The sequence below is a fragment of the Labrus bergylta genome, chromosome 8, assembly GCF_963930695.1.
Source record: "Labrus bergylta chromosome 8, fLabBer1.1, whole genome shotgun sequence".
In the NCBI taxonomy this organism is placed as follows: domain Eukaryota; kingdom Metazoa; phylum Chordata; class Actinopteri; order Labriformes; family Labridae; genus Labrus; species Labrus bergylta.
This window is the reverse complement of record NC_089202.1, coordinates 8,486,036-8,508,925: the sequence shown is the minus strand read 5'-3', so window position 1 is coordinate 8,508,925 and position 22,890 is coordinate 8,486,036. Positions and strand designations below refer to the sequence as shown.

General features: G+C 40.8%; 1 protein-coding gene across 2 annotated transcripts in view; it reads left to right on the top strand.

Annotated features, from left to right (window-relative positions):
• The window catches only part of lars2 (leucyl-tRNA synthetase 2, mitochondrial), a 32,107-nt gene extending 14,406 nt beyond the window's left edge, over positions 1 to 17,701 (top strand). Inside the window, exons 8-21 of one of the 2 annotated variants that reach the window (XM_020648945.3) lie at positions 755 to 862; positions 4,348 to 4,507; positions 5,031 to 5,135; positions 5,507 to 5,622; positions 5,730 to 6,013; positions 9,105 to 9,203; positions 11,017 to 11,154; positions 11,242 to 11,345; positions 11,729 to 11,908; positions 12,392 to 12,561; positions 13,409 to 13,486; positions 13,582 to 13,693; positions 15,284 to 15,411; positions 17,315 to 17,701. In XM_020648945.3, the coding sequence (XP_020504601.2) occupies positions 755 to 862; positions 4,348 to 4,507; positions 5,031 to 5,135; positions 5,507 to 5,622; positions 5,730 to 6,013; positions 9,105 to 9,203; positions 11,017 to 11,154; positions 11,242 to 11,345; positions 11,729 to 11,908; positions 12,392 to 12,561; positions 13,409 to 13,486; positions 13,582 to 13,693; positions 15,284 to 15,411; positions 17,315 to 17,494 (1,962 nt within the window). In that variant the 3' untranslated portion in view covers positions 17,495 to 17,701. Of the gene's footprint in view, positions 1 to 754; positions 863 to 4,347; positions 4,508 to 5,030; positions 5,136 to 5,506; positions 5,623 to 5,729; positions 6,014 to 9,104; positions 9,204 to 11,016; positions 11,155 to 11,241; positions 11,346 to 11,728; positions 11,909 to 12,391; positions 12,562 to 13,408; positions 13,487 to 13,581; positions 13,694 to 15,283; positions 15,412 to 17,314 lie in introns of those variants that run through there. The other variant, XR_002278464.3, reaches the window with a different exon arrangement.
• Positions 17,702 to 22,890: the final 5,189 nt, after the last annotated feature.

The window sequence follows — 22,890 nt, the reverse complement described above, 5'->3', positions numbered from 1 at the left end:
ATAAATAAATCACTGCCACACTCTTTAATGTGATCATTAGTTGTAGATCGCTTTCTTGTTTTTTTCTTTGTTTTTAGTAACATTTCTGTTTTGTCTCTCTGTCATGCTGACACACATTTTCAGGGATTTCTGTTTCTTCTTCCACTCTGCAGTGCAGCCACATCCCACAATCATGCTAGTGATGACTTTGTTGAATCTTAATGCTTGTATTGAGACGTATGTGACGAGGGGATGCATGCTGAGCCGCACAGCGAGGGGGATTATGAGTAATAGGCTGTGACAGACTAAAACGGAAATGAAAACTTGGAAGATCTTTGGGGCTCCGTCCAGCTGTGGCTTTTTGGCCTGAGCCTCGTTGATATGCATAGATTCCTTTAATCATTCGGAAGAAGTGTTGTTTTGTGCGTGTGTGTGTGTGTGAGAGAGAGAGTGTGTGTGCACTTTTGTAGACGATTGCTTTGTGATAAGAGAGAAAGTGGTGAGAGTGGAGGTCAGGATTTTTGAAAATCTCTCTTTGGCTGCATAATGTGACCTGCTTGGCTCTGCTGCTTTGTCAGAATAAATTGGCTCAGCTTTCAAACAAGACCACACTGAGGTGGAGTCGATTGCATTATCTCAGAGTACTGTAGACAGCTACATACTTAAGAGGAGCCTTGCACAGTTGTGCATTAAAAACAATGAAGGAGGGAAATTAGCTGTTTCCAAACATTTAAAAGAAAAAAAGTTGTCTTCTTGTTTCTGTCTCTCCCTCAAGCCTCTTCTGGACGCCCTGGCAGATCTTCCAGAGTGGTACGGGGTCAAAGCCATGCAGGCAAACTGGATTGGAGAGTGCACCGGATGCTACTTTGATTTTAAACTTAAGGTGAGTTTAATTCAAATTCTCCCTTTATTTAAATATTTCTGTAAAAACTCAAGTAACACAAACATTGCACTTTGTTGATCTGATTCAGTTTAGTGCTTTCCTCTGCGAGGAGTAATTTACCAAAACATGAGGATTTGATGGATCCATTTCTATTGAGTCTTCTCAGAGTCATATTTACAGTTTTCCACTTGTCAAACTGAGCTGTCACAAATAGCCCCATGAGCACCCTTTAAGAAACTGTTTGTCAGTCCTTTAATGGAATAAGTCTTCTTATTTCTAGAAGAACAATGGTCACAGCATGTAGTGGGAAGGCATTTTATGTCCTTTTCTGTGTTTATGGCAGAATAGATGGTTCTAGTTTAAAGCCAGCATTTGTTAAGTAAATTGGATGGCGGCTTGTTTAGTATCATATTGTTATATATATATATATATTCACTGAATTATCTCTCTAGGGGGCTGAAGATTGTGCAAATGTGTGTCCTACAGCATGACATGTTCTAATTGGTCTCAAGCCCCTAACAAGAGTGTTGAGTCTCTAAATAATTACAGGATTAAAGGCTCGTAGCCTCAATATTTATCAAATAGCTACATACATTCATGCAAACATACATACATACTATACATACATACATACATACATACATACATACATACTATACGTACATACTATACATACATACATACTACATACATACTATACATGCATACATACTACATACATACTACATACATACATACTACATACATACTATACATGCATACATACTACATACATGCATACATACTGCATGCATGCATACATACATGCATACATACATACTATACATGCATGCATACATACTATACATACATACATACATACATACATACATACATACTATGCATACATGCATACATACTACATACATACTATATATACATACATACATACATACATACATACTATACATGCATACATACTACATACATACTATACATACATACATGCATACATACATACATACTACATACATACTATATATAACTACATACATACCATACATACATACTATACATACATACTATACATGCATACATACATACTATGCATGCATGCATGCATACATACATACAGTGGGTACGGAAAGTATTCAGACCCCTTTACATTTTTCACTCTTTGTTTCATTGCAGCCATTTGCTAAAATCAAAAAAGTTCATTTTATTTCTCATTAATGTACACTCAGCACCCCATCTTGACAGAAAAAAACCCAGAAATGTAGAAATTTTTGCAAATATATTAAAAAAGAAAAACTGAAATATCACATGGTCATAAGTATTCAGACCCTTTGCTGTGACACTCATATTTAACTCACATGCTGTCCATTTCTTCTGATCCTCCTTGAGATGGTTTTGCTCCTTCATTGGAGTCTAGCTGTGTTTAATTAAACTGATTGGACTTGATTAGAAAAGGCACACACCTGTCTATATAAGACCTTACAGCTCACAGTGCATGTCAGAGCAAATGAGAATCATGAGGTCGAAGGAACTGCCCAAGGAGCTCAGAGACAGAATTGTGGCAAGGTACAGATCTGGCCAAGGTTACAAAAGAATTTCTGCAGCACTCAAGGTTCCTAAGAGCACAGTGGCCTCCATAATCCTTAAATGGAAGAAGTTTGGGACGACCAGAACTCTTCCTAGACCTGGCCGTCCAGCCAAACTGAGCAATTGTGGGAGAACAGCCTTGGTGAGAGAGGTAAAGAAGAACCCAAAGATCACTGTGGCTGAGCTCCAGAGATGCAGTAGGGAGATGGGAGAAAGTTCCACAAAGTCAACTATCACTGCAGCCCTCCACCAGTCGGGGCTTTATGGCAGAGTGGCCCGACGGAAGCCTCTCCTCAGTGCAAGACATATGAAAGCCTGCATAGAGTTTGCCAAAAAACACATGAAGGACTCCCAGACTATGAGAAAGAAGATTCTCTGGTCTAATGAGACCAAGATTGAACTTTTTGGCTTTAATTCTAAGCGGTATGTGTGGAGAAAACCAGGCACTGCTCATCACCTGCCCAATACAATCCCAACAGTGAAACATGGTGGTGGCAGCATCATGCTATGGGGGTGTTTTTCAGCTGCAGGGACAGGACGACTGGTTGCAATTGAAGGAAAGATGAATGCGGCCAAGTACAGAGATATCCTGGAAGAAAACCTCTTCCAGAGTGCTCAGGACCTCAGACTGGGCTGAAGGTTCACCTTCCAACAAGACAATGACCCTAAGCACACAGCTAAAATAACAAAGGAGTGGCTTCGGAACAACTCTGTGACCATTCTTGACTGGCCCAGCCAGAGCCCTGACCTAAACCCAATTGAGCATCTCTGGAGAGACCTGAAAATGGCTGTCCACCAACGTTCATCATCCAACCTGACAGAACTGGAGAGGATCTGCAAGGAAGAATGGCAGAGGATCCCCAAATCCAGGTGTGAAAAACTTGTTGCATCATTCCCAAGAAGACTCATGGCTGTACTAGCTCAAAAGGGTGCTTCTACTCAATACTGAGCAAAGGGTCTGAATGCTTATGATAATGTGATATTTCAGTTTTTCTTTTTTAATAAATTTGCAAAAATTTCTACATTTCAGTTTTTTTTCTGTCAAGATGGGGTGCTGAGTGTACATTAATGAGAAATAAAATGAACTTTTTTGATTTTAGCAAATGGCTGCAATGAAACAAAGGGTGAAAGATCTGGGGGTCTGAATACTTTCCATACCCTCTGTATATACATACATACATGCATACACACTATACATACATACTATACATACATGCATACATACTACATATATACTATACATACATGCATACACACTATACATACATGCATGCATACATACTATACATACATACATACATACTATACATGCATGCATACTATACATATTATACATACATACATACATACATACTGCATACATACTATATATGCATGCATACATACATACATACATACATACTATACATGCATGCATAGTCTTCCAAGCGGTTTATTTATTTGATACAATTCAAAATAATTTATTTATTTACACTAAATGGCCTTCAGATGGTACACGTTTCCAATTTGATGTCTTACTCCAGCTTAAGTAGGTAAAAGTACAAGACTTGTCCTGATGAAGGTTAATTGTTTTAGGTGGAATTTATTGTGTGTCTCTCTTTATACAACACTCGGCATACACGGTTGCACAGTGTTCATTTAGTACCAGTGTAATCAGTAATTACACAAGCAACTAAAGAGCGAGAAAAAACACAACAAATTAACAAAATTAGTTGAGTTAATAAATGCAAAGTGCAATCACACCTAAGAAAGGCGCTCAACTGGTGTACCGCTTCTTAAATGTTAGTGACTGAAATTGTTTTTATACAAAACCACTCTGTGTGATAGCCTCAGGAGCTGGCAGGTTCCTCCCATTAGTGCAGCTGTTTACTTGGACGGTGACAGTTTCTTCTTTGATCTTCCAGCTGAATGGAGAGGAGACAGGGGAAACCCTGTCAGCCTACAGCTCCTCTCCTGAGACAGTGTTTGGAGCAGCTTACCTCGCCATTCTGCCCTCCCACAGACTGCTACACGGGAGCAGCTCAGTCCGCTCTGCCTTGGAGAAAGTCTTAAAGCCGGGCAGAGGTAACCGTCCTTACAGTTCTCTTGGTCTGGGTTCAGACTGTCTCAGAAATCAATTATTCTGCTTTTTTGGGAAAAAACACACATCTAGAGCTTTCCTTAGCAGCAGTATAATTTTTTTAATTTGGTGCATACCAAGTTGCTTTACAGATGATGTTGGCAGTTAGGATTTGCATCAGTGCAGGATAAATAAATGTTACATTATTTATAAAACATTTATAACTATTACAACAACTATAGGAAATAGAAGGAAATAAAACTACAAAAAGGAAAAAAAAGATTTTTAAGGGGAATCATTTCAAAGTGATGCATTTAATCCGTCTACATATTTTCCACATGCCCTGTATGGATTACATGTTTTTGAATGTCAAGCTATGGATGTAGAGGCTGCTGTGGTCTGAGCGTATGTTGATTGGGATTCCTTTGAGGTTTTCTCTGCCTCAGAAGTGAGTGATTGTTGATAATGAGCCACCAGGGGAAGCAGCTCGGCCTCCGTCACACCTCTCATGTCCCCCTTGCTCTCCAGACTGCCTGACAGAGGTCACCGCTCGCAACCTGTTCACCAGCCAGGAGGTTCCCCTGGTTATCTCCCACAGAGAGACGTTTGATGGCTATCTAGATACTGTGATTGGTGAGTTACAGGCCTGGGGAGGTTTCACCTGACCTTGAAAGTGTAGGTGGCCAGTTTGAAAAACAAATGTTACATGCATCTCGGAGCATGCATGATGAATTTTATCAGATTTGATTATGCAAAAGATGCATCCTTATTAATCTTTATTGTTATACAAGCAGCCACTTTACTGTATGTGTTACACCAGTGTTTCAGATGTTTGTCTCACAGAGCTGCAGGGTGAACCCAGGGGACTGTTAGCCATTAGTCTCAGCATAACATGCTTAACATCACCACAGGGTTTTTTTTTCTCCCTCCTCAGAGATTATTCAAGTGTGTGTCCATATTTATGTTTTTTTTTACGTGTTTTTCCTGAACCTGTGTCTTAACAGGAACCCCAGACTGCAGTGAGGAGGATCTGTCTGTGGCCAGAGATCTGAACCTGATGTGGAAAACGGTGCTAAAAAGTGATGAAGATGGGACACAAACTCTCATTAACTCTAATGAGGTCAGCACTGTCAGAAATGACCCAACTAAGTGAAGGATTACTTGTTGAAGTCTGGTACACCTTCTTTCTATACAATAAGACTATTTTTTGTCCTCTTCTGTCTATAGTTCTCAGGCCTAACCAGGCAGCAGGCATTTAACTCCGTTACCCAGAAGGCCAGAGAGCAGAGGGTCGGTGGTCACCTCACCAGCTCCAAGCTCAGGGACTGGTTGATATCAAGACAGCGGTACTGGGGAACACCCATCCCTGTGGTGCATTGTGGGTCTTGCGGTGCGGTTGCTGTCCCTGAGGAGGAGCTACCTGTTGTTTTACCGAAGCTGCCGTCTCTTAAGGGAAAAGGTGCATCACCACTCGATGCCGCTCATGATTGGGTCAACTGCAAATGTCCCAGGTATGAACAGTGAGATGTTCTTTTCATGTTTTATGGGAACGTGGCAAATACTCTGATCCATTAGTTTCATATCTGTTATGATGTGGTGGAGGTACCCTGAGAATATTAACACATGCAGACATTATTCACATGAAACCCACAGATAGCAAATGCACTAAAAGAAAAAAGCAAAAGAACTCAAACACAGAAGAAAAAACAACAAAAATCAAACCAACAGCAAAAGAACCTGCACAACAAAATACCCAACAACATCTTTAACCCAACCATCTAAAGACCCACCATAAGGACCATCGTAAGAACCCAACAACATGAGCTGAGACCAGGAGGACCAGAGATTCAAGATAATGTAAGCAACTAAAAGAGGAAGAAACAATAAACAAAACTTAAGGCAGATAAAAACAGATAATAAGAAGTGAAGGAAATTAAGAGATGAGATCACTGAAAACACGTCAAGAAATAATGCAATCCCTTCCTCATAAAACATGTAAAGCTGTATCTGTGTTTACTAGTGAGTCTACAGACATGTTACCATCACCGGCACTTGCATATGCATAAACAGTACAGGGACCCAGAACAACATAAAACTACGTTTACCTCTGGCTTTAATACGTCGTTATCGAAAACTAGTTAGGGACGTTAGATGGTTAAATCGCTAACAAATTGCCATGTGCAACTGGTAGAAAGAAAATGTCATTTTAGGGTGTTCACAAAGCAAACATATTGAGAATTACTGACTTTAAAACATGATCTTGACGTACAAAATTGTGTGTAAGAGTTTTGACACTAAACAAGTCTCCACCTGCTCCTGTATCACGTAACCCATTAGCAGGTCAGTAGCCACATTCTGCTGTGCAATGTGTTAATAGAATACAGAGAATGTGCAGGATGTTTTTTGTCTATTATACAAAGCAGATGTTATAATGGAAATGATCCTGTCCATTATGGTCTAAGTGAAGTGAGAATTGAATTATGTTGAAACCCTTTCCCGTGACACCCTCTCCCCAGTACTTCTTGTTTGTCCTCGGGAGACCAGCACAGATAAAATGAGCTGAGAGCACTGAGAGCTTTAGGGGAACACGGAGCATTGAGAGCGAGCCTGTGAATGCTGTGATTAGTATTTTGTTTCTGATGGGGTTACATAATAAGTGGCTGACAGGAGCAGCATGAGATGGTGATGCTGATGCTGATGATGATGATGATGATGGAAGTGCAAGCCAAGCTGTGTCGCACACACATTTACCTTTTGAACACAGAAAAAACACACACACACACACTGGCAAGTGTTTGAACATGTTTGAGAAGAAGAAAGCCTCTTCAGTCTCCCCTCGCTGACATGGGAATCCCTCTCTGGAAAAGACTAATCACCACCATGGCGTCATTTTGATTAAAACAACGGCCCACTCAGTTGCAGATGGCACAAGTCATCAGATTGTGTTCACTCACTCTCACAAAGCTACTATAATTCCTCCCATCAGCCGTGATTGATGGCTATAATCACCCAGATGCCGTTATCTCCCCCCCTCCATCGTCAAGAGTCTGTCGAAATTTGTTCCCGTCACTCTTCAACCACATCCAATTAAAGTTTGAGAGTAACACGGATGAGTGGGACGATAAAAGATGCTTTTATTTGTCCTTTGGGCAGTCATTACCTGTGTGCACATCTCTCCGACTCTCCACAGCGCTGTGAACGGGTCCGCCAACTGAACCCTGCCTCGGCTTAGCCTGGCTGGAAAGGTGTGTGTACAGGTGTGTGTTGTTTCGTGGATTCTCCATCTGTGACTTTGTGTCACAGATGGAAAGCTGTTTTCCATAAGATGAGAGCCTTCCTGGAGTGGGCAGCTGCCTCACTTGCCTCGTCTGTTTGAGAGCCTTTTGGCTTTTTTTGGCTCTCCTTGCAAACACACAGACACACACACGCGCACACACGCATACACACACACAAAGGTTTTTTTACACTCTCATTCTTACAGGTTGCTTCAGATAAAGTGACCTACTTATTTTTGCTGCTTTCATGACTTAGAAAAGGGCTACCTCGAGAAAGAGTGTGTGGTCAAAACTGATCCTTCTGTACACTGAGGGTAGCCAGTACCAGCTGTCAGTCAAACGACCACAATCTGGCCTCTGATTGGTCAATCTGGTCTGAGATTTGAAGTGAGAAGATTTTGTCCTGAATGACATGATAACAAGGATTCTTCTTTTTGCCATAAATTTTATGTTATTGGATTCCGATTAATGTTATTAACTTATATTACAGGTTTTCATCATTCTTAATATCACCTGGCCTCCAAATATTAACCTCCCAACACCTTAGTCTTGTTGCTAGGCAACGTTCAGCTCTTACCTCATCATCTCAGCCTTATTATAGATGGTTAGGTTGGTCCAGGGGTTTTGCCTCTCATTGTGTGCGTCTGTGTTTGAGAGTGTTGGATAAAACATGTGATGACTGTTTTTTTTTTTTTAAGGGAAAATGAAGACATCCCAGGTGCGGGAAACACAACCTGCTCTGCTGCACAAAACAGCTTTGAGCTTCTGTTTATCTATCTGAGACACTGATTTCAACTCTACTGAGACTCATTAGAAAGTAAAATAGAGACACGTCCACTGTTCTGTTCAGTGATTTAAATAAAATTGGAACAAAAAACGCTTTCCAAAAGCTCTTTTTTTTTGTTCTCTGCCTTTGAAAAGGTCCTCCTCTCCTCTACTGTGAAAGTGATGTTGGCAGATTTGCACCACATACTCAAGTACTGTTTGTCTTGGACAGAAAGGGGGCACAAGGTGGCATTTCCAATGCAAACACACCATCATGTGCTAAGCCTGCTGCTTCGTTCCCTGTTAGCTCAGTCTGTTAGTTATGTCACAGGAACACAGCTCTGGTGCCAGTCTGGCTTCAGCTGGGCTTCTCTACAGGGACATGACCTCCTGCAGCCAGATGGAGCCAGCTGCACTCTCACACACACACACACACACACACCATATAATGTGCCATTTACGCTAAGCATACAAACTGGGAATCGCTCATTTGTTCGCTTTCTAATTTGTTCGCCTAATATTGATTGTTGTGCTGCCTCTGCCAACTCTCTTCCTCTGTCAGATGTAAAGGCCCCGCCAGGAGGGAGACCGATACCATGGACACATTTGTGGACTCCGCCTGGTATTACTTCAGATACACTGACCCTCATAACAATCACAGGTACGATCAGCCTTCTCCTGACACTCACTGAAATCACTGAAAAAAAAAAAATGTTCTCATGCTGACAGATAATTTTTTTGAAACAGAAACAGGTTTTATTTACACTCTTGTTTGTTCAATTAAAATGCAATGGGCCGAGAAAAAATCTGGATAAGTGTTTTAAGCAGTGGGCGTTAACAAATCTGTTTTTAGATATTTATAAAAATGCATTCTTCATGTAATCTCTGCTACACTGTGAGAAGAGCTGCCGTCTCGCACACACTCTTCTGGTTTATATGTGCTGCTGGAAAGTTACACTCAAACACATAATTATGCTGCTCGCTGTAAGATCACCCACTCTCCTACTTATCCATTTCAAACATGTATAAACTGCCTCTGTGCACTGTCCTCTCACACACACACACACACACACACACACACACACACACACACACACACACACACACACACACACACACAGACACACACTTTGCCTGGAAGTTGCATTTACAGCTAGCAGAGATTACGGAGCCATGGTCATCACCTGCTGGGATGGTGGCGATAGCCTGAGCCTTACAAAAGAGATTAATTTCCCAGTGCCCTGACCCAGCTGTAAAGCTGCTTTAAAAGGAAGGGGGACTGCGCTCCCCATCACTTTTCTTAGGCGGTGAGATTATGGCACAACAAAAAAAGCAATTACGCTATTTGTGCATTTCAGTTAGCCTGCTGGGCCTTGCCTATACGGAGACAGGGGGAGAAACGAGGAAAGAGATGTTGAAAGTAGCAAGTAAGAGGAAAGAAATAGGAAGAAGGTGTTTAATGGAAGAGTGTGTGTGTGTGTGTGTGTGTGGTTATGTATTACAGTTCCCTGGACTAATGCCAACAAACAGCCACATTTATTTTCAGCCTTGTGAGTTCATAACGTTTTTTGCCCAGGTTCAATTATCTGGGAGGCGCCATCATCCCAGAGAGGCAGACAGGTGTGGAGGAGAGTAATGATGGTGTGAAAGGTGACACACAGAGATAGCAGGCTACCCTAAAAAAGCATCATTAGGTGGAATCCCGGCCTGTGCTGACCATCACATCGGTCAGGCTTAAAACATACGGCTCTCCTGGTGAAAACTGTAAAAAAAAAAAAAAAAAAAACGGCACAGTCAGCAAGATTCCCTCCTACAAAAACTGTAAACATGAGAAGCTGAGTTCAGAGGAAATCTTCAGAGCCATATTTGAAACACATATTCCATCAGTAGATATTAATTTCCATAAAAGTGAAGCCAGAGAGAGAGAAGCTTCAGGATGCTTTTGTTCTCTTCAGATCTGGATCAGATTCAGCCTGCCCCCTAGAGGACGTGAGTGAGCATATTTACAGTACACAGTGCCATTTAAAACAAATGTTTTCTCATAACATATTGTGAAATTTAAACATGCAAACATCTACTTTGCTCCTGTGATCTTCTGATAATGATATATTAATACATCCATTTCCATAGCAACCCCAAATAAAGTTACACGTTGCCTTACAGAGGAGTTGTTTTAAAGTTTCATCATCTTAAGGGAGAGTTCAAACCAAATTTCAGGTGTTGAAATGGAACAGTGAACTGTTCTCAATGTTGTTGAGGAAGTCAAACAATAAAAGGCGTTTAATCAAACACTGAATCGTAGATGTCCCAGTAAAAAACATTTACTTGAACTTCAACTGAAAGTTAATGCACACATTTGATCATGCTTTAAAAATACTGCAATCATAGGACTGACCTCTGAGAGCATTACAGATCTTCTAACCTCACATTGAGATTATATGTAAGTTCAATTGTTTCCTGATCTGTCTCTCCAGGCCCTTTGAGCGCCGCCTGGCCGATCACTGGCTACCTGTAGACGTTTACATCGGAGGGAAGGAGCATGCGGTTATGCACTTGTACTACGCTCGCTTTTTAAGTCACTTCTGCAGGGACCAGGGTCTTGTGGCTCACAGGTACAGCTCACACAGTACTTCATGTGCTTGAAGAGTGCACCGACATCCGTTTGATTTGAATCAACCCTCTTTTTTTTTGTTTTACAGGGAGCCTTTCAGGAAGCTGCTGGTCCAGGGTCTGATTAAAGGCCAGACTTTCAGACTGGCAGACAGTGGGCAGTACCTGAAGAGAGAAGAGATAGACTTCACAGGTAAACACCGCTCCAATGTGCAGAGTGTTCATCAGCTTGATAGGTGTGTAACAGATGGGAGGCAGCTTAGCTCCATGTGGCTCTGCCTCCCAAAACATGAGTCATGTCAACAATTTGTATGTATATTCTTACTCTTTAACTTTTCCTGTTATCCTGTTAAAAATTATGTGTTTTCTAACACAGAAAGTTAGCATTTTGGGGAAGTTTCCTTTTATTTTTGTTATTGTTGATGTTGTTGTTGATGTTGCTGCTGTTGAATGAGTGGTGAACCAGCTACCCTTGACAAATCACAAGGTGTCCTTTTGAAGAGAGCAGAAAAGATCTCTTGCAGTCGACCTCACTCCAAATCATTTTCAGCCTTTCTCTACTTAATTCTCTTCTAGATAAGGAGCCGGTGGCGGTAGGCGGTGGTTGTGTTGAGGTGACGTATGAGAAGATGAGTAAGTCTAAACACAACGGTCTGGACCCACAGGAAGTGGTGCAGCAGTATGGCGTGGATACAGTTCGGCTTTATATCCTCTACGCAGCGCCGCCTGAACAAGACATCCTCTGGAATGTGAAGAGTGAGCCCTGACACTAAAAACTCACTTCTGACTTTATTATACAGGATTGAGATATTCAGACAAATGTTAGAACATGACCATTTAATGATGTCCAGCTGTAAGTGCATAGCAGGATCTGTACACTTAAGGCAGTTTTAAATGTAAATCTGGTAAAGTCCCTCACACTGTCTAATTTGCAAACATACATTTATTGGAAATGTTTCGGTTCTACACCTTCAGCGGTCGAACAGTTTGTCAAAAAAATTGAAGGAATTTTTAAATAGGAAGCGGCTAGAAGCCTGCAACCAATCATCATTAGGACATCAGCGCTGAATCAGCACATTTATAAAAAAATAAAAATCAGCTACCTGATTGAGAGCACACATACCAACACAACTAAATGAACAGGAAAAAAAAGTAAATTTGATTTTCCAAAAATGATCTGCCTTCATGTTTTAAAAAATATCTTTCTCTTCTTCTGCGCCTTTGTGTGCACCACTTTAGCTGATGCCCTCCCCGGGGTCCTGCGATGGCAGTCCCGGCTCTGGCAGCTGGTGACCAAGCTGAGAGCGGCTCGGCAGCTTGCAGGTATCCCAGACCCCTCTGTGCTGAAAAAGAAAGAGCTGGCAGAGGTCAAGAAGATCTGGGAAAATAAGAACTACGCTATTCAAGAGGTAGCAACTCCACAGCCTTATACAAGATTATCTCAGGGTTTCACATTATTTAACAGTCAGATATTGTATCTACCAGAAGGGGTCAGTAAGTGGCTCATATTCTAAATACCAACTTTTCACAGCAACTTAGTCTTCGTCATCCTTCAATAAGATGAATCACACTTTTGCATCTGTCACCTTTTTTTAATTTGAATTTAATTTCCCCATCAGAGCAAGTTATTGCCTGCTGTTATGTTAAACTTGTAGCATTAAACATTATTATTTTTTATCCTTTGTACTGTTAAAGAGCATCGTAAAATGTCTTCTTTCTCTAACAGGATGGAGCATGACAACTGAAAGGTAGTTGTTGGCAACAGTTCACAGTCCTTTCCATCTTTAGTAACCCTAACCCCCCCAGAGTAAAGAGTGAAGGAGAGAAGCGATGGAAATTGATTTTAAATCCACTCACTCTCTGTTCATGCTTTATAAATAGCCTCCTTTGGCTGCCAGGTTTGATGATTCTCTCTCTACACCCATGGGGGCTGGATGCTTTTAAAGGTCCTCAGGCTGTTTGCCAAAAGCCCCCAAAGCCCAGGCCGTCCTTTGATCCGTCCCTCAGAAAAGCTTTGGTGATCGACCTCCTCTTCCCTTGGGCCCTTCTCAAATGGGTTCCTCTTCCCAGAAGGCTAAGCAGGGGGATGTTGACACTGTGTAACTTCAGCGTGTACACGGTGATAACAGGAAGAGGGGCCCTCCTCTTATGGGCACGTTATTGTTTTCTAATAATACTTCAGACACAGGCTCTAAATGACTGTTCAGACTCTGTCATCTTTAATAACCACACTTTGTTTCTACTTCATGTTTTAAGGTGACATCTCACTTCACAGAGGACTTCCTTTTCAACGCGGCCATTTCTCGCCTGATGGGACTCACCAACACTCTGAGTGTGTGTATACTTAAAAAAAAAAAAAAGAGTTTACATGTAGCATTGATGAAGTACCATTGTGTAATTCATGCTTTTACCCCTGATTGTGCTTTCAGAGTGCAACAGTAAGGGTCATGCAGCACAGTGTGGAGTTTGAGGAAGCTCTGGCTGCACTCATAATGATGGCAGCACCCATGGCCCCTCACCTGGCCTCGGAGGTTTGGGCAGGTAAGTGACACACACATTTTTCAGCAAATATGACTGTCAAACACTCACAGTAAAAAGTTAAGAATGGGGAAAGTGTTCTGCCAGCATATAACAAAACAAGAAATGGAACGAAAAAAATAAAGTTCATTTCATTTATTTAGCCTCTGAATAATTGTGGTGGATGAATGATATTCACAGGGTTTAAGTTCCTCTAGGTGTTCTTTAAATAACTCCAGGGGGTTCTTGAGATGATCTTAACTTTGATTTTTAAAGATGATCTGTTGAGCCTAAAATCAATCAATGAGGGTTTGTATTTTATTCCTTCTTACAAAGCAATTATTATCAGATGTAAATGTTGAAATGTTGCTACAAACAAAACAACACTCAAGTTCATTATGTTTTCTATTTGTGCGGGGAGCCTGTCCTGATCCTAAAAGAAACACATATAGTAGTTGAGAAAATGAATTTGTAGTTTCAAAAAGCATGTTAAGTTTACAGTTTGAATGAGCCCAGCGTACCACATTATGTTATTTCTTTGGTGCTGTTTTGTTCTCTCTATATAAAGGCTCTTTTATTGTATTTAGAGAAATTGTGCTGGTCAGGCGGTACCTGGCAGAAAAAAGTGTGAGTTTTAGATGACACAGTTACCAAAGTACTTCTGGTGTGTGGTTAAATTTGAATATTTTTCTCAATAGTGTAAGAGGAAGTTGACTCAGATAAACGTCATGTTGATGCTGCTAATTAAAACCAGAGATCGCCCAGGACTGATTTAATCATCAGTTAGTAAGTCCCCCCACCTAATCAGTTAAACATCCCGGACGAAACCATAAACGTACAAACTACAACAAGTGAAACTGAAACCATGCTGAAAAGGGGAATATCTAAGGTCACTCCACTTGCCGTGTGTGAATGCTTGCCCTCGTGCTGCCCTAATGGAGGACATCCCCTTATTGTCCACAACACATGTACACAAGAGCTCTGCACACCGCTGAAATAAAGCAGATCCGCTAAAACATATTGTCCAGCTGAGAGCCAGTCAGGAAGACCTGACGCATTATCAAAGTATAGAAGGAAAAGGTGTGTGTGTGTGTGTGTGTGTGTGTGTGTGTGTGTGTGTGTGTGTGTGTGTGTGTGTGTGTGTGTGTGTGTGTGTGTGTGTGTGTGTGTGTGTGTGTGTGTGTGTGTGTGTGTGTGTGTTCTAATGAGTGGCTGCATCCTTTATGTTTGTGCTCACATATGAAGTGTTATCTGAACCAGAGTGAAAAAAACGAGCGAGGAACTTGTGACCTCTGCTGCACTCAGTCACGTTGTGCTAGTTTATGCTCTTTCCTTGTTTGTAATACACACACACACACACACACACACACACTCACGCATAAACACACTTACACTCACAGTTTAGGATAGAAGAGGAAGTTCACTTCCCTTCCCTTTGGCCTTAAGGGAGATGCACACAGTGTTTTCAAATGTGGAGAGGGTGGGTTTTTACTTGACCCTTAACAATGAACAAAAATGAAAATGCATTTTATGTAAAAGAAAAAGAAAAAAAGAAGGAATAGAAAATATGTGACTGCATCTATTTTAATAATGTTTCTCCTGGGTATCTGCCAGGTCTTTGTCAGGTGCAGAACCCCCTCACTCCACTACTCCAGCAGGGAGGAGACGTCCTGCAACAGTCCTGGCCGAATGTGGACCCAGAGTACCTGGATGTCCCTGACTTTGTGGAGCTGTCTGTTCTGGTAAGATCCCACAAATACACACAAGTGTTTTTCCTGATTTTTCTTCCAAGGTTGTGTTCGTAAAACTCTTCGAACCAGACTTGATGAACAAAAAAAAACCTGGGCATCAAGCTTAAAACAAAGCTTGTACTCTTCTTGAACATAATGTGTTTTCACTCAGCGTCAGCCCTCTGCTCATAATTTATACACAACTTTTATTAAGCTGTGTTTTCACACACATCTACTCTTGAATCCTCTTGCATTTACACTCAAACTCTTTTCCCTCTTTAAACCCCAAAGTCTCCGGTCCATGATTACACTCAGTCTATAATTTACAAAAAGCCTATGATTATTGTGTGTGTGAGTTTGTGTGTGTTTGCATGCGTGTGTGTGTGTGTGTTTGCATGTCAAGTGCTGTGCTTTATGCTAAATAGACAAGTGGGTCAATAATTAAAGACAGGAACAGAACACACTGGGCTATTCTTGACAGAACGTGTGTGGGTGTGGGTGTGTGTGTGTGTGTGTCTGCGTGTGTGTGCGTGTGCGTGTGTGGGTGGGTGTGTGTGGGTGTGGGTGTGGGTGTGTGTGTGTGTGTGTGTGTGTGTGTGTCTGTGTGTGTCTGTATTGAGAGAGTGCACTTTCAAAGACAATCAGAGAGAATCTCCAGCTGTGACTTGGATCAGTTCCAGACATCTCACATGCTAACACTGTACATACAAAAACATACAGAGGAACACACACACACACACACAAGTGTCAGACTTCTGACTCATTTAAAAGATAACTTCTTTAATCTCACTATTTTCTTTCTAAAGGGTCATATCCCTAGAGAGAACCAGCCTAATCCCCTCACACACACACACACACACACCCATGCAATGTCAAATGACAGTAAATGCAGTCAGATGATAAGCAGCACCTGTGTCTCACCTGTTCGATTCTTCCTCTGTACTCTGACTGAGAGAGAGAAGAAACCACAAGACAGGAAACCTGGACTGTGTGATATGTGTTTTGCATTACCAGGGCTTATTTTGCTATCTCTGTGAGGTCCAGTTTTAGTTTTACACCATTCACCACCATGCTCACCACATCAAAGGACTGTTTGAAGGTTTAGTATTTGGGGAATGCATTATGTCAATTATGGCCTTAGCAAGTACACAACGACCAGTGTGTATGTGATAGTGTGGGTGTGTGTACAACTCTTCATTCTCGTGAAGTGAAAACGATCCTTCTTTTTATAATTCATATTTATATTTGTATTTATTATAATTTATATATTCTTGGCTTCTTCAGGGTAACATTTAATACACAAAAGTGATGGTCCTGTAATAATCTTGTAGGCTTTAGCTTCTCCAGTACACACACACACACACACACACACACACACACACACACACACACACACATATATATTCATTCATATATTTCAGCCCCCAGTGCTCAATGATGATGATGTTGATTTTCCTCCAGCCTGAGCTCTCTGTTGTGGGCTTCCTCAGCTCTGTGGAGACAAACCTCACTGCCTCTGTCTTCTCTCTAATCACTTACTCTGGTTTGTCCCTGAAGAGAGGCCTGGGCTGAGTGACCTCACGCACACATAGAAACACACACACACAAACGCACACAGCCCTCTCCAAATAAACACCATTAATTTTCCACCACTTTCCGAGACATAATCACATTCATCATGTGTGTGCACATACACTTGCTCTTAAACGTTACAAGACTTGAGAGCCCTCCCCATACCTACCACTAACTATGTGTTTAGAGGGTTCACTGTATTTGTGGATGAAGAGGTGGAGCCTGTTATTTTGGGAGTTTTTATTCCAGGAAGAAAAAGTTTGGGTTCAGCTTGTCAGGAAGAGTGAAATGTGAAAACTAGAAACATAATCCCATATAGTTATGTCTTAATTCCTACTTTCAGATAAACAACAAGCCGTGTGGGACAGTGACCGTGCCTCTGCAGGTGTCCAAAGACTTTGAGCGGGTGCAGCAGCTCGTCCTGGAGAGCCCGCTTGGACAGAAGCATCTCGGGGAGCACAACATTAAGAGAGCCATCCTCTCCCCCAGGACCGCCCTCATCAACTTCCTCACTGATGAATGATGTTTGTAATTGTATCTCTGCAACATGAATGCCTGTCAATCTGTGACTAAGCAGGCAGAGGCGAACAAAAAAACTGGTACTTTTGTTATAAATGAAGCAAAAGGGTGGAAGCTGTTTTTTATAAACTGTCATAATTTCAATGTAAATATATCTATTGTATTTATACAATACTTTCCTGTCTTTTTTAAAATAAAGATTCAAAAGCAATTGGTTTCCAGTCTTTGGAAAAAGGAGATTCAGCACCTCTTTTTTCATCCTTTAGTCAGACTCTCTTGACAATCACACCAGCCAAAACCCCCCTTTAGATGTATTTCAGTTCACTCATCTGAAACACCTCACACACAAGACCACAACTCCCCCTGCTCTCTAGTGTCTTCCTGTCTGCTTGGCGTTTCTGCTGTCATACTACCACCATTTGCCTTATCAGTGTGTTTGTGTCAAACTGCTGTTGCTGCTTTTAGCTGCTGGTCTCTTCTGAGCACCAAACACGGGTTGCTGTTTAGCTTCTGGACGTGCAGCTGTGCTCTGTGAACCCCAGAGCCACAAGGTCTGTTTGAAGTCAATGACGAGCCTGATGTGGTCTGGGATTTTTTTTCAGCTTGCTGCCATTCAATCCAGTCCATTGCTGCCATGCTGCCCATTCATCCGCTATGTGTCTCTGTCTCAGCACTAGGTCAGTATGACTCAGCAAGCAGCACTGTGCTGACAGAGCAAACGAGCCAGTAGCACTGACATGCATCCATGTGTACACCCACCTGCCTATCTAGACAGGCCTGGTGAGTAAGCAGTTATTTGATATGTGCACAGCCTCCACTCTGAATTTAAACATGGTTTTTATGTATGAGAAATGTAGCATTGTGTTTGGTGAATGAAGAAGAAGAAAATTAATTTCTATGAAGGAAATGAGATATTTATGCCAGCTTTAGTTTGAGGAAGTGCTTTAGTTTTTATGGTATGATGTTAAGCTTCGATTGTGATTAAATCATTCATTTTTCATTTTAAAAGTAATACCAGCCAAGTTTGTCATAAGAGATGTATATCAAATTGTACAGACAGATGTCAAAACAGAACATTCCTCTCTGATCCCCCTGACTCTTTCTTTTTCCATTTTTCAATGCTCTATCTCTGACCATCAGGTGACAGGAAAAGACTAGCTGGGGAGACAGAATAACAGGAAGAGAAAGCAGGAATAAGAGGAGGGGAGCAACAACTGTGTATGGGCTTATTCTGTGTATTGTTGGAATCTGATCTCAACCAGATGCTGCCACAGCAGAAAAAGAAACAACAAACTAAAAAAAAACAAGTAGCCTCAGTACCTCACAAAGACATAATTTTAACTCGCATCCACTCATCTTTGTTTGCCATATCTTCAAACTCACTGCGTGAAATACAGTAATAGCTAGATTCATGGGAGGAAGTTTTTAATCCCTGATCCTTTCTTTTTTTAGAGTTATTTTTGCGGTTCTTTTCACACAGACTCTCTTTTTTTTTTTTTTTTTTTACTTGAACTGGACTGAACAAAAGGTTGAGGTTGCTGTATCACAGAAAGAGGCAACATTTTTGTCTTTTTAGACGGGTCTGAAATGCCAGCTGCCACATGTTTGAATACAAAGATAAGAAGGATATTTCTGACCTTTGTTTCCTGTAAAATGAGGCCTGAGCTGTTCTGATGCATTCCCTCTTATAATTAATTTTGTCGCTAACAGCCCCTCGAGCCATTTAACACTTTTTAGTCCGCTCTGCAGTTTCCATAACAACCACATTGATTGAATAGGCAACAGTACTCCTTTGTGACTCACTTTCTCTTCAGACCACAGTCATCGTCTTTATTACACATGACATGTACAGCCAGAACTGCGTTTGATGAGTTAAGAAAATCACTCCTTTTCTGGAGAAACTGAGCTGGTGGAAAACTAAGGGTGGAGTTCAGTCATAGTCACCGTTCATGGCACCAGTAGAGTCCCTGTGCTGGGCTGTGTGTACTCACTGGGGGATGCAGAAATGTCACCACTCATTATCTCAGAGTCCGGTCTCTGGTCTGGTAATTGGGTCTTCCATATCATTCGTCTTAGCCAATCATATATGTATATTTTAATCAGGGCTAATTGTTGTTTTGATGAAAAAGTTTAACTTCTCGCATATATGAACACACCCCCCCCAAAGTAAATTTTGCATGTATTCATGTTTATCTCTATAATAACTTAGTCTTTCTTTCATTTCGTCCTCGTGGATAAGAAAAGCGTGTGGCATGGAGTGTTTTAAAATGTATTTATAAATATAGTTCTGATTATATAGACTGTAGTCCTTAGTATATAAAAAGTATTATGTAAGCGTCTCAATGATATCAATTGGGTTTATCTCAACAATAACAAATTAGTTTAGTCCCTCTATTTAAACCTGTTTCCAGAACAACTGTTGTAAATAACAAGCACCTACAGAAAACATACCCAGCTCGGCTTGGCTGCTTGAATCTATGATATGCTTGAATCTAAATGTAATTTCCTCCCAGTATAACAAACTTGTACCTAAGCAACAGGTAAAGCATTGAGGACATTGGATAAAGATAGAAAATGAACACATCTGACTGCACAGCGTGTCTTCGACATCACAGCAGCAGATAAACCTTTGCATGTCTGAAGAACTCTAACTGTAAAAACGGACTGATTAATGATTGACATCATCTTTTAAAAATTCAAAAAAACATTGGTAATGTTTCGCCGATAATGTGTAAAGAGTGCTTGACTACTAGGACATGAAATTGTATTGCTATTTATGTTGTTTCTTTTAATGGAGTGCTAATCACACAAATAAAACCAGATGATTTCCATGCATTGATCCATTATCTATACAGCTTTTCCTGTTTGGGGTTGCGGGGGGCTGGAGTCAATCCCCTCTGTCATTGGGTGAGAGGTGGGGTACACCCTGGACTGGTCGCCAGTCCCAAATTATTTCAAGTTTCCCATGTAATTTGCTGTTGTTGCCACATGTTAAACCCTTAATATATTATCAAATACAAGTTGTAGAAACATTATACACAGTATATTTCAACAGTTTAACATTTGCAATCAGAAAATCTATGCCTAAACATAAGAGAGACATTTTTGTATTTGTTAAAAAATAATTTGCAGTCATACACAAGAAAATTATGAATGATGCTCTAATGTTTGCTGCAGCTACAGTATATGCAATTTTCTAGCTTTTGGTCCAGTCTAAGACTAACTTATAGATGGATAATAACGTGTTTGTGTGAATAAAACCAGAATGTATACGAGACCTCTGTGAGATTCACAAGAATACAGCGAATGTGAATAAATTACTGTGAGGAGGATGAGATAAAAGCAAGCTAACCCTGCGCTCCAAAAGAATGCTGTGTTATAGTGACTGTTTTCTAAAAGTGCAGATGGCTGAGCCATATAAACCTTCTGTTTTAATTACACCACAAGCAGCAGCCTAGAGGCCCCCTTAACAGACTGACTCCATATTTTTTCACATCAACTGCTGCAGTCAGAGAATGCCCGTTCAGGCTCCATGCAGGACACAAATTAAATGTGTTTCTATGTGTTGGCTGGGATGTTGAGCCTCTTTTTCCATCCTCATTATAAGCTTATCCTAATGCGCCCAAACTCTGTCTCAAATATTCCAATACAATGGGGGGGTTGGTTACACGTGTGTATAGGCACGCATTTCATAAGCAGGAATGTGTGATATCATACAACCAAAACGGAGAGGGGACAGGCACTGTAAATTTCCCCCATCAGCCACAAGAAATAGGCTACACAGCCATGCAGAAGTTACAGTATGGGTTCTGTCTAGATGTAGCTATATAAGATGCGGGAAACTTAAAAATATTGCTCTAGTTTACTAGCTTAAAACATTTTGCCCTTCAAAATGTATCTGAAAATAATTCCCATTCCTCATTTGCTTCACTTTATAGTTCCTGCTCTCTTACCGCAACTGAACCCAAGCAGTGGTAGAAGTATTTACATCATTTACTACTGTTTAAAAATAGCTATAGCACATTGTTAAACACTCCATTACATTTCAACTTCTGCATTGAAATTGCCTTTTTGGTAGGTTGTTGTGAGTTAAATGTAGTTTACTAAGATAAAAACACAAGAATGTTTTACAATCAAATAATGATGTCCTATAATTTCATTGTTCATATGAACGACCTTACTAATTACGTTAAGGGTTAAGTCGTCTCCAGTGGCGATTCTAGACCACTTTTACTGAGAGGGGCAAACTGGGGCCAGTTGTTTTGTCAGAAGGTGTTACGTTCCCCAAGATGGCTCGGGGATGAGGGGAGTAACAATACATTAAAACCCAGGGAAAAGAAATAGGAACTAAATATAAGCAAAGTTTAAAATGATTTATTAACAAACTAAATCAAAATGTGCAACACAAAACAAGCTTCTTCTAAAAAGCACAAAACAAAAGAGAAGCCAATCAATCTTAAACACAATTCCAAACTAACAATCAAGCTATAAACAATAAGGCCTTAATCTGAACACAACCCTTCCACAGAAAGCTCACACTAAATTTCTTATCAAAGACACACACAGTCCAACAACCCACTGGCAACTGGCAGCCTCCTCTCCTGCTCTTTATAGTTTGCCCCTGATTAGTAATTAGCCACAGGTGATGTGGCACGTAACAGAGGGAAACATTAAACCTATAGGTGAAAAATAGACAAAGATGATCGCTTTCAAAAATATATATATTATGCCAAATAATAACGCACATCACTAAATACCACAACATAAAATACCATGATTTATATTTGTGTCAGTAACGGTATTTAATACTAGATTGTGAGTCCAGTTGTTGAGTCAAATACTGTGTATGTGTTATGAGGGTGGGCTCATTTCCTTTTGGAGGGGTGGCCACAGGGGGGACCAAGCTCAGTCAGTGTTACAGGGGCACTGCCCCCTGTTGGCCCCTGCCTAGCACCGCCCATGAAAATCTCCAATATTGTGCTCTTTCTTTTATTTTCTTCTTGGAGGTCCTCCTGCAGTAACCCATGATGGCCCCGCAGCCCACATTTTGGGAAATACTGGCCTATACACTTCTGGAATAAAACTAATGAAAAATAGCCTACAAATGGTAGAGAAAAATACAACTTTAGGATAAGCCTATGTGTACATAGCTCATAGTTTTATAAAGAGTTCATTTTTGTAGCAATGTAAAATCTTAACTAGGCCTACTCTGGCTTCCTAACTAGTATTTAGCTTTGTCAAAACATGCAATGGAGTGAAGGTAGGCTAGTCTATATTTCCTTAGGCTATGTGATGTGGAGAAATTAAGGCATTTATAGGCCTACCTCACATAACATTTCTATTTGAAAATCAGGCTTCTAAATGCAGCAGAGACTCTACGATTAAACCTTCAGCCCTTTC